At 36.9% G+C, this 13010-nt stretch overlaps 1 protein-coding gene across 1 annotated transcript; it reads right to left on the reverse strand.

Moving 5' to 3' along the window:
* Positions 1 to 657: 657 nt before the first annotated feature.
* Positions 658 to 6743, reverse strand: LOC112197603 (glycosyltransferase BC10). The gene is made up of 11 exons (XM_024338340.2): positions 6410 to 6743; positions 5216 to 5738; positions 4481 to 4581; positions 3714 to 3814; positions 3544 to 3615; positions 3211 to 3301; positions 2637 to 2717; positions 2036 to 2095; positions 1828 to 1950; positions 1325 to 1363; positions 658 to 1231 (listed from the first exon to the last, which is right to left on the reverse strand). Exons 2-11 carry the CDS (start codon positions 5595 to 5597, stop codon positions 1103 to 1105), a joined length of 1179 nt encoding a protein of 392 aa, XP_024194108.1. The 5' UTR covers positions 5598 to 5738; positions 6410 to 6743; the 3' UTR covers positions 658 to 1102.
* Between the last annotated feature and the right edge of the window lie 6267 nt (positions 6744 to 13010).

Genomic DNA, 13010 nt, shown 5'->3' on the forward strand with positions numbered 1-13010 from the left:
CAGGCAAAATTTTTCATCTCCTAAATACCCTTTAAGTTAACAGAGAAAACGGAGAAAACAGACGGAAGTTACCAAAGTGATATATGGTGATATAGTTGAGTGACCAAAGTGAAGTTTTTGAAAGTTGGATGACCAAAGTATCAAACGAAACATAGTTCGATGACCAAAGTGATATTTCTACCTTGAAATTAAATTGAAATAAGAGTCGACTTCTCAGTATCCCATTCCTCATATTTCCATGCACAAGGCACCAAGCTCCCCTTGGAATATTGGATCCTGACCCAAAACCTTCTTCGTCTCCATTGGCTTCCAAAATTGCAGTTTGCTTTGTTTTTTCTTTTGGTTACAAAAAATTTGGACCATTTCTTTTTGTTTTTTCAACTCCAATAAACTGTCAAGCTCCCCAACCAAATACTTCAGAAACAAACCATGGGAAAATGACATTTTGAGTCATAGTAATTAAAAGGGAAAGGGCAGTAAGGTCATAAACAAAGGTATTCCAGGAGGCCATTCATATGACAAGGCAAATCAGTTGTATTCCTTTAATCCAGGTAATTATATTCAGGCAAAGTTGATGTCAAATCTAGGAGATATTGGCAAGAGCTTTTAGAGCATATTTATTCTAAATAATAAGCATTAACCACCTCGATCACTATATTGCTCCAAAATTCTATATAGGCACAGAAAAAAAAGCACAAAATATTTGTTAAAGCTTGAAATTCACATCACTATTGTATTTTGTATTTGCCACTTCAAAGTTCAGACTTCATCTTGTACAGGATAAACCACAAAGTGCAGCAAAAGGGTTCCCCAAAGAATTTCTGTACTAGAAATATAACACTGACAGGACAAAATGAAGGGTTCAAAGAGAAACCATATACCCATATCATCCCTGTGGAAGCAACACTATCTTTTTAGCTTCCAGCTCAACTCTGGTCACCCCAACTGCTCTGCCAGCCTCCCTTGCACTCAAGAACTGTGGATGGGGAACAATCGAGCCTCAATAATTGGCAATTTACAACTTCGTCAGCTATACTGGAACAAGATGAAGTGAAAGGGTCGAAACCATCCAACCAAAGAATAGGGAGTCAAAAAATCTGGCTCAAATTGTTGTATAATTGGCAAAAAGGTGCAACAAGTTATTGAGACTCTCTGGATGGAATTTCCTTGCGAACAAGTAACACGGTCGTTGTATACCATTCCATAAGCAAGGCCATCTTTGCACTACCCTCTGCAGAACAAAATAAAATGAGATTAAGTTATACCAGTTATACCAAGCTATCCACTTCCACACAGATGCATTTGGAATCTTCTAGATCCATACCTTTTCATCACTGGTTACATGGACACTCACATCAATCGACTGCAGACAACCAAACTCTTCATCAGAAAACAAGAAAAATTACAGAAAAAAGGGTACCCGGAGGTATTTCTTTATAATATATAAGCAGAAGTAGCGATAGACTAGAGATTGGGATGCAAGCAACCAAAGTAACTACAAGAGAGAATTTATTTGACATATCCACTCAGTCATAGCAAGCCACCAATGAGATCAGGTGACATCATCATCTAAAGGGAAACTAAATTTTAAAAACATAAAACATGCACCACTAGGATATTCTATAACTTTCTTTTTTCTTTTCTTTTTTGCTTTGGGAGTGCATGAAATTGAACAGATGACACTATTGGCTGCAGTGCCATGCAACATGGTAGGTCTAGTAGGTGACCGGAAGAACCAAGGATAAACTGTAACAAACTGGCAATCAATGTGCATATAGCTTAGCATTACATAAGCAAACTAACTACACACACACGGAAGAATTGTACCGTAATATTTCTCAGGAGTTCGTAACTAATATCCTGAGCCTTGTATAACTTTGGGTGCCACTTTCTTTCAGACCAATCAACATGTGTTACAGACCAGTTTGCAATTCCACCAGGATCGACTATCTAAAGGTGCAAAGAAGTTTCAATCAGAAAGATACACTAAAACAAGGCAACATTGAAGATGAAAGGTTGGAGCAAAGATCCTCACATTGAAAAAAGTTGGCAAGTAATGTTCATCAGCAATGCAATTGCGCCCCTCCAAACCTGGCTGTAACGAAGAACAATCAACATCAGTTATTATGGCCTGAGACCATAGAATCTTTTATTTTAAGAACCAACCAAGCCTATAAGATACTTGCATGTCAGCTGTTTAGTGACCAAAGCATGAGAAGATGAATAAAGCCATGTGTTGAAACTGGCATATGTCTTGCACATAATATTAAAGTTTTGACAAAATTGGGTACAAACAACTTTGCAGCAGCTAAATTCAGCCAAAAACAAAATAAATAATCCAATCCCCTGGTCCTTGTGTTCAATTTTAAATGACAAAGATAATAACTGAAAACATTTAAATGTGATTACATGGACCCTAAATATCCACAAGATTAAACAAATGTATAATACTGCAAGAAAGGGCAACTCGACATCATTAACAATTCTCGCAGTAAGAAAAAGTATTGGTGGAAGACTCATGCATGCAGGTATGCTACACGTATACAACTAAATATTAGAGGCAATATGAAAATATAAAAATATCAAAAGCTAGAAGTAAAGTAGGTCTAATATTTGGTCAAGAAATTAGTCATCACCTTGCAGTAATCCCGGAATTTTGAGTAGTAAAGACTATCAGCCATTATTATAACAGCATGCTGACGCTTAACAGAGAACCACTGCAAATTATTGAGAATACAGAAAATTAATATAATAAGAGAGAGAGAGAGAGAGATCCCCTTGTCACCACCAAACCTAGCTAAAAAGTAGGCAAACAAAATTCTTACATCTGGATAACAGTACCTTTGATCTATGTACCACACTACAACCTCACAGGCAATCTATTTCTAATTAGCCAACACCAATATCCTTCATTTTGGAATACCACAGAATCAAAATTATTTTTCAGAAAGGCCCTATTGTACCTTTGATCTATGTACCACACTACAACCTCACAGGCAATCTATTTCTAATTAGCCAACACCAATATCCTTCATTTTGGAATACCACAGAATCAAAATTATTTTTCAGAAAGGCCCTATTGCACTACAGTCGACATGTCCTAATACGACCATAGACCAATAAAACAATGTCATCAAGAGATGGAGAACTACACTTAATTTTCTACAGATTAGGAACTATATTTGTAGCCTCAACATAATGGAAATATACCTGTGCACCCTTTCTAAAGTCTTTCTTCTCAATTTCAGGTAACATGTGTTCTGAGTACCTGCCATTTCCATGTGGGCCAGGATCCTCAAAGCTGAAAAGCAAATGACAAAGTATACAGGTAAGACTAAATTAATTTAACTACGAGCAACAAGTTGTCTCAAAATCAACTAGCAAGAATTATTCAAATTTTAAACTATACTGTGACAGAGCAACCGTCATAACTGTACTAATTCTTCAAAATAATTTCTATTTCAAATAAAAATGGATTCATACAGAGACCTAACCACACAGCTAGACTAAAAACATTAGCTCATCCAAGAAGAGTTCACGTACCAGTCAACATAGCTTATATTTGTATTCATCAGATAGTCATAGATATAGTCAAACGTATACAATGGTACACAACTGCATTACAGAAAGAATTAATAAGAAATTAATAATAGGAGAACCATAAGAGCTAAACAGAAAAAAGGATTAACTAAAGCTACCTAGAATTTGATCACCTTTCAGAAAGTAGCACAAAGTGCTGGTTATCAGGATCTTGAAGAGCATTTGCCAATAATCGTCTCTCAGCATCTACCATGGAAATTTTTCCCCAAATCACCTGCAAACATGATCAATCATAAATCTAATTAACTGGATGACTAATTAAACGAGACATTGATGACTAAACCACCATCACTACTTGTACAATGACTACAATTATGCAGCAGAAAATGCAGATATGAGTAGCAATAACATTATATTAACCTGACCAACAAGGAATATGTATTCTTCTAATACTTAAAGTTATAGTTCTGTTGGTATCAAATTTGATCTGACTTTCAGAAAGAAACGGATCTAAAAGATATGTAATGTAGTATGCAATCCTTCTTTTCTTCTACCTGCCACTGTAGCCTTAGTATATGCATGGATTAAAATCAACATAACTCTAACCCTTTGCATGATAAATAATGATAAAATTGCACGTATCCAGTTTAAAATTTATCAAGATTCACATAGGTCAGATACTTAAAGAGTGTCTGATGCACTTGCTTTAATCTAATAAACCAAACACAAACCTTGCATGTACAGAGAATAATTCACACCTAACCTAAATAACATAATGTGCTGCCTCAATTAAGAAATTAGGAGTGCTCTTGTAATGTAAGGGGTGGGGTTGGTTGTTTAAACATATTTCTTGAGTGGCTTTTGGTGTTCAGTTGCCATTGCAAGTATGCAAAATATTTTGTAAAGGATGGTACTAATGGTAAGAAAATAAAGCGGTTACCTGATCACTGCGTATCTCTCTATTAGCAAAGTAACGGCTCAAATGAACTGCCTTTTCTTTAGATGCATGCACATAAACAGAGAACTTTCCCTCATGACCCTGCCAAAATAAAATGGATAAGCTCAAGCATAGAATCTGGGAAGATAATTACTTAAAAGGGCTTGATCAAAATTGAGATACTGATTCAAGAGAGATCATAAATTGTATAATGGAGAATTTATTACCATAAATTACCATGGGCAAAGCCCTGATTTTACATGAACAGATGGATATAAAAATATATCAGAAACAGGTTGAGCCTAACAGGTGGTAGAACTTCTCTTACATGCAAACAATTTACAGCACAAAACCAGGGCACCACAAGCCAACACACGGCTTAGATTTAAAAGAAACAAATCATATCAAAAGCAACAGCGAACCCAATATGTAAAGTAGCATTTTCAAGAAGACTAACAACTCTTAAGAGCCCTAAGAAACATACCAAGTACCAGGATACTTGGACCAACTGCATCCAAGCGATTCTATCATGTCATAGCATATATGATAACCAGAACATGAGTCGGTTACTTTTACATATTCATAGCATTCTAGTTTAGAAAACATATCAGACAGAGATCAGAAACTGATTGAATATGCTTAAAAGGACATGAATAGCAGCAAAAGTTCATATGAAGGGAAGGAAAAAGAGCAAACATTCTTTGTCTGGTCATAACTCAATAATAATCAAACCTTACATGAAAAATTTATCCCACAGCTTCTCAAAAGGCACTGCACTTGGTGTAAGGAACATGAATGCTATTTTCGGGTTTTTTGATTGAACAGGAGGTGCACTCAAAATTTCTTTTATCACTACCCGGGCTGCAATCTCATCATCATTATATTCCCTTGCTGGAGCAGGTGGAAGCCAATCGGAAATAGCCTTACAACCTCTTGAAGAAAATATGTAACAAGCGGCGTTGCTTTGCGGTTGATAGAGAAAAGCACAGATCACAAAGATGCTAACCAAAGACACCAAGACAATGATCCACAACGGCCTCTTCAAAGGTGAGCGATGGCGAGCCCCAGAAAATATAGGAATGTCACCCATGCCTATTCGCCACGGCTGACCCGTCTTCATCTAGAATAACTGCACCACAACTTCATCGCCTACTGATGTATTTCTTGTCTCTTGTCCCCATCCACCATTGTACAATTCGACACAGACTTAGCAATAGTGTAGCAGAGAGCCTTCAATCGCTCGTTGCAAATATTCCTTAATCTGCAAGTACAATTACAGCATAAGGCTTACAAGAGGATAGAAAGTCCGAAGTCATTGGGAAGAATATTAGATTCAAGAATGGCAATAATTTCCGCCAGCAAAGTCATCAGAAAATTGTACTGACCATTCAAAAGTATGCAAAACCGAAAACCAAATCAAATTCATAATAGTCAAACAACATACGATGAAATCAATGCTAGCCTTCCACGAAATCAATGCTCAGATGGTGCAAAGTCAAGTTCAAATCTCACTTGTTTCCGGCAACCTCAGAGCCGTAAAGATGTGTATTTGCAACTCACAAAGAGAAATCCGCAGAAAAAGAAAAGCAACAAATCAATCCATTCTACAAGAAAAACCCGAAAACTAGACAAAGAATTGAAATTTGACAAGCAAGACTCAATTTTCAGACTTGAAGGCCCCAACAACTAAAACCAAACCCTCTTCAATTTGAAAGCAACAATCACAGTAAAGAAAAGTCAAACCAACCCCCAGATTTCAATCCTACCCCGGTAAAAAAAAAAAAAAAAAATCAAAATCAAAAACCGAGACGCAAACTCCCTTCCTCTTCAGTCAACTCCACACCGCCCAATCTCAAACGCAAACAGTAAAACAGTTAAAAGTCCAAACTAAAATCTCAGTTCACAGAGTCGGCATTCGCGTGAAAGAGTTACCTGAAGGATCTGAGAATCGAGAAACACAGTCGAAGATCCGGAAATCTGAAGGTTTTTTGAATTCTGGTTCACTGTGTAAGATCTAGGGCAGGAAAGAAGAAAAACAGCACCACTCAAAACAGAAGAAGCAGAAGAGAATTGAATTAGAGGGAAAATGAAATTAGGAAGGAAGAGAGATTATAGGGATGTGTTTATTTTTTGTTGTGATTCGTTAAGACGATTCTTTTTCCCAGTGTTTTCTCGGTTCCAAAATTCTCTGCTTCTCTCTCTCTCTCTCTCCCACACGCACCCAAGAGTCGAAAACAGTCGTTTGCCTTTCTTCCAAAACACAAACACAGCCGGCGATTTATTCTCCTTTTTTTTATTTTTTTTTAAATACCACTTTTTTTTTATTTCAACTTGCGTGGGGGGGGGGGTTGGTTGTGTGCTACCCTTCTCCGCACTCTTGGCGCGTGGGCCTTTCCAAACCCTACCCAAAATCACCGAGTGTCTATGTTTCACATTTTCTTGAATAAATTTTTCCTTCTTTTTTTCTTTTTCTTTCTTTATCTTATATTGTGACGTAGGATTGTCAATTCGGACAAAGGCCTAATAACATAGGGAGAAGCTCGTATGAAATGAGAAGGATTGATCTCGTGCGATTAATTGATAAAGAAATGAGTTATTCGCAGATCAACCTGATAAGACATAACTGATAAACTTGTGAGGTTTAAAATCTAGTTTTTGACTTGCAAAAAACCTCATTTAACCCAATATTCCAAGTATTTTTCTATTTTGTGTGTAAGTCATACACAAAACACTATAATGATAATTCTTTTGGAATCATATGCGGTGCATTCATAAAGCTTAAAATGTGTTAAATTAGTTGACTCAACTCCTCTATTTCCTATAAGATGGGTCAAATGAGATTCATCTAAACTGAAAATTTTTATTAACTAGGTTTGTCATGGTCAGGTTTGTTACTTAGCAAACAGGTTTGGGTTTAGGTTTGGACTTTCTAACACGTTGATTAATTTAGTCAAGAAGAAAAAGAAATTTGATATGACCAGAATCCGATGCGACATCAATAGACAGCCTTAGCTTGATCTCAACTCATATGGAATCATTGTCCTAAATATTAAGTCTGTGTTTGTCACTACATGTTTACTAACAAGTAATTCATACTTCACACTTAAACCTCGCAACTATGTCTTAATATGAAAGAGAAGACACTTCTTAGGAGACCAAATAATAGAAGAAGTGATCTTATCCTCAAAATTTTCTTCACCAAAATATGTTGTACTATGCGCATTCAACTTTTGTTGGTGATGAAAAATTCCGAAGGGGATTTTGACTCGCCAATGAATTCGGTGTAGCGGGAGCTGACTAGGAACAATTGAGAAACTTCATTTAAGTGTTGACTTGGAGTTTGATCTTCTGCTCGAAGATGAAGGGGGTACCTGCAGAAAACTCTCTGATGCCTAATTCAGTAACTTTCTTAGTTGAGTGTAATAGAATCAATTGGAATGAGATGTATTACCTGGATGTTGAGCCTCCTTTTTATAGGCTATAACATACTTGGGCGACAAGTCATCATTACCACGGCTTTTATGGTTGTATGCACTTAGAGCAACTCCAACAGATTCCCTATATTTTGATTTTTCTCTACTTTAGGGAAAAATGAGCCTCTTTTGCTCCAACAGATTCTTTATAACTATCTCTATTTTAGGGAAAGTGAGGAGAGAGAAAACCAAATTCCCTATATTTATAGCAAACTCCAAAATTTTAAAGAAAAATATGGAGATTTTATAGATTACTGTAAACTAAGGAATCTGTTGGAGTTGGAGAAGAAAAATAGGATAAAGGTTTGACTTTTGCTTCTCTATAATACAAAAATTATAGGGAAGCTGTTGGAGTTGCTCTTATAACGGTTAATCATTGCATTGCGCACTTAGGACGGTTAATCATTGCGCACTTTATAATCATTGCACACAGTTACTACTGTACTTATGACCGTAGTCATTGTCACTTTCATGGCCAACATTTACCGCCGTATTAATGAATGAGTTAGTTATTCTAATTATGGGTCTACAATAATTGACCATCCCACAACTTCCGTTAGTACTTATTTTTTGAAGATGCCCATTAGTAATTGTATATATAATACTCAAGTAGTCAAATAATACACAAATTGTAGTATTTTTCAAAACTATGTTAATATTATATAAGTTTCAAAAGATTGTTAAAATTCTCATACTTTTTTTTTAAAGGGGCATACGGCTGCCCTCAAGTCTTGATTAATGAAACTGCAAAATATAAGAGGGATGACGTAGAGCCTAAACCTTATATTACAATCAGCATAAAGAGAATATCCAGAAATACTATCAGGAGTCTCCACTAAATCTATGAATTCTAACAAGCACCAATTAGCAAAGAGTGTTTAACGGACTACTCCATTTGCTTAGATAAAGTAGTGACATACTGGAAAGATAACTCTATCCCAAAGAATCATCATTACAAATAGCACAGATTTCCCATTGTGTTGTCGCACAGAAACAAATCCGGCGACACTCTGTTTCATCCTGCCACTAGGCGTCTATTTGAACAACAAATAACTTGCCCCCTTACAAGGCTAGACAAGGCACACTAAGTGTGCATACCATAACCAAGCCCACGTCGCTCTATCAAACAGCAGTAGGAAATTAGGGTTATCATCACAAATGGTACCTGAACTTATCATCTATCTTATCGATGGTACCTGAACTTCAATTTTGATCACAACCAGTACCAGAACTTTTCGACTTCATTTCAACTGGTACTTATCATTAACTTCCGTTAATATTCCGTTAACAACTAACATGTGCAAAACACATGACCTATATTCAAGAGTAGTTTGACTAAAATACCCATTAAAATAATTTTGTTTACTAGATATTTTGATCAATTAATATGTTTATAAAAATATAAGTTCAATTAAAAATAAAATTAAAAATGCATCTCTACCCTCTTATGAAAGTAAAATTTAAAAACAATATCTCAACAAAAATTAATTGTTTTATAGATACAGACAAAACATTTCAAATAAAACTATAAAACTTTTTTTTTTGACAAACTATAAAATATTTAAAACCAAAGCTTATCAAAACTTTCGTAATTTTTTTTTCCTGTCATTCATATATATTTTTAATTGAATTTGAAAGTTTTTCCTTTTGATTGTCTCATTTTTTATAGTCATATTGCCACAATATAAGTGAAAATAAGTGATATTACCAAAAAAAACAAAAAAAGGGTAATTCTACAAATTTATCCTTGAAAAATGAGTCACATGTTTGGCACATGTCAGTTTTTAACAGAATATTAACGGAAGTTAGTGATAGATACCATTTGAAATAAAATTGAAAAGTTCAGGTACTGGTTGTGATCAAAATTGAAGTTCAGATACCATCGATAAGATAGATGATAAGTTCAGGTATCATTTGTGATAATTACCCAGGAAATTATTATCAACATATAGCCACGTTTGATTAACTATGAGTAAAATGGGTTTAGAGCCGATGCCCAGACTAAACACCCATCAAGCCCAAGCCTGAGAAATAGGTCGCAAAAGCCATGACGCCCTCCTCCCACCAACATTTCCCATGTCGTCCCTTCATCGACAATAGTGCCATCGTAGCCTACCTCCCCAACTAGCTGGGCCGCCCATACTCAGATCGGAACCAAACTACCCAAACCAGATCGGGTCCACCCAATCCGATCTGAAACCAGTGGTTCTCAGCAATGCCATAGCCCCACCATCACTATCAGGTGATCTCTAATCCGAGGTCACCACCTCGAAACACCCGCTCTTCCCCCCGACCCCTCTTCCCGGCCATCAACCTGCTGCTACCCATCATCGTGAAATCCTCCAAACGCCCGGGACAACAATGCCATCACCCTGCAACATGCTATTCGACTGGATCAATCATCACCGGACACAAGGTCCCTCCTAATTTGTCTGACGCTACCACCTTAAGAGCATGTCGTCAGATCGGGCATATACTCTTGTTGGAAGACTAGTTATGTCTCTTAGGGTTTTGAGACAAAAGTTCCCCCCCCAAAAAAAATTCTCATACTTTTGAATCCAAAAATATCAGACATCAATTTTTACAATTTTTTTTTTTGCTAATACACATGTTATTAAACAAAGATTTTTCAATTTTTTTAGCGAAATACATCAAATATATTGATTTAAATGAAGTTACAATAATGACCCACCCCAAAGGGTATGCCGGAAAGAAGTCATCATAAGCAATTAGCAATTAAATTAAGGAACTCAGAAGCAGTACATGTTTGGGCTTCTTACATCTTAGACTGGGCGGATGAGGGAGGAACAACCTTTCCAACTAATTTTTTTAAACTTAGGTTGACACTTGATACAAACTTGAGTCAGAAATGTATGAAATCTTTAGGCTTATGTTTTCTTCTAGGTTTACCCCCAAGACGCTTCTTGAACATAACAGGAGAAGAAATCACACCTAGAAACCCGCAAAAGAGTTTGTGCTATATTAAGTCCCACCCAAAGAAAAGAAATCAAAAGAACAAAGTCCACTCACATAGGATCTAGGGTTTCACCCGTTGAGTTTCAAGAAAGCTCTTGATACCATGTTCTAAATCTAAACAATCACAAGTAGCGCATGGATGCCTACAACATTCTCATAAATAAAAACCACCTCCTTTGCCATTGTTGATGAGAGCTAAAAGGTACGCTTCTTTCATAGCTTGGAACCTGTATCAATATCGACACAGACCACGAACAAAATCTGACATAGAAAGTACACCTGCTCTGTCCACATGAAAAATTACCCAATTGTCGCCAATATGCTCGCCCTCCTTCTCAAGACATAAGTGAGGAGGTAGTTTGTGCAACTACACCCAAAACCTAAAAAGATAAGAGTATTGAAGAGAGATTCAAAAACTCATAATAAGTAGCCATGAAAATGATAGATAAAAAATCGCTCATCCTCCAAATCTGCATCATTACACCCTTAGAACCCTAAATACAACCTATATTTCCCCATAAACGTTGACTTTTGGAAGCCTTCAAATAGAAGAACTCGACATACCATATCGAATATTTAGGGAGTCAATCCCGCTGAAATAAGAGGGATCGACTACATCACAATGTCCCAAAGCAAGCTTGGAGGCTAAAGTTGTCATCAGATCCATAGAATACATACTAGGTATGTAAATGTGTCAGTAAGAAAATATTAACCCTAGAGGAGAGAGAGGTGCTAAGATTTTTTACTTCATAATTTTTTTGGGGCTAAATACTGATTACTACCTTGTAGTTTGGGTCCAAAATCAATTTAGTCCCTGAACTTCTAATTTCATCAACAACACCTCTGCACTTTCAATTTTGATTTAATAGGTCCAATTTGTTAGTCTTCCAACAATTGAGTCATTTAACTTGTTGATGTTGCTCATAAATGGCCTATGTTTTATGATGTAGTGTTTAGATGGTCTGCATAGTCAATTTAGGAGTGAGTCCAACTATTAGAAATTTACCAAATAAATAGTTGGATTAATTTCAGTTTACCTACCTGAACTTTCACCCATTCTTCTTGTTAGTCCCTGAACTTCCAATTTGATCAAGACTACCCCCAAACTCTCAATTTTAATCAACTGTGCCCAATCTTTCACACTCCATCCAAATTATCCGTCAATTGATGACGTGGCAAGAGACAAATGGTTAAATTCCTATAATACCCTCGTCAAAATTTTCCACTTTGTTTACATCCTCGCAAAAAAAAAAAAAAGGCCTCTGTTTGCATTAGAGAGGTCCTCTGTCTATCTCTGTTGCTCCTCCGATCCCAGACTCAGACGATGCAATTTCAATAAGAAGAAAACACAAAAACTCCAAGCACAAAATTATTTCATCTGGGTTCTTCTAATTTCTTCACAAAAGCCTCAAATTTGATTTGGTTATCAAATTCTACCTCATATGTATCTCATCTGGGCTCTGCTCATTCTTATGATTTCACGACAGCGATGACAACCGGGAGTTCGAGGCTTCAGGTGGCTGAGGAGGACAAGACCCACTGCTGGTTATGAATCCCAGCATGGACCCCACCACCGCCAAACCCACCGTAGCGCCACCATCCCTCTACCTTCTACGACCGCCACCCGGAGGAGAATTTCACCAGCTTCTGCCCCGCATATGCCTCTGCGAACGACTTGATCTACTTTCACCGTTTTGCACCCTTCAACCACCTCGATATACTTTTTCCTTATCCCGAGAAAGAACAACCCAGTTGGGGAGCCACCTAACCTAAGATTGAAGTTGAAACCAGAAACTTAGCTTGGTCCTCTTCGAGCTCTCGAGGTCCGGTGTTCGAGTCCAAAGAGGAGGAACAAGACAGCGACGAAGATGAAGAGGAAGAACAGAATTTCGGGAGCTTTTGAGGTCTGGTGCTCTGAGCTCCTTCTCCTCTGATTAAAATAAGTTCGATTCTTTACATTTCGGTTTCGATCTGTGCTCTCTGTGGATCTGTGTCTCCGTTTTGGTAGAGGTTTTTGTGATGTTTGCTTTGCCTTGTATTAGTGTTGCGTTGACTGTTTCAATCAAAGCCATTTTGATTGACTG

Source organism: Rosa chinensis, chromosome 4 (assembly GCF_002994745.2).
Source record: "Rosa chinensis cultivar Old Blush chromosome 4, RchiOBHm-V2, whole genome shotgun sequence".
Taxonomy (NCBI): domain Eukaryota; kingdom Viridiplantae; phylum Streptophyta; class Magnoliopsida; order Rosales; family Rosaceae; genus Rosa; species Rosa chinensis.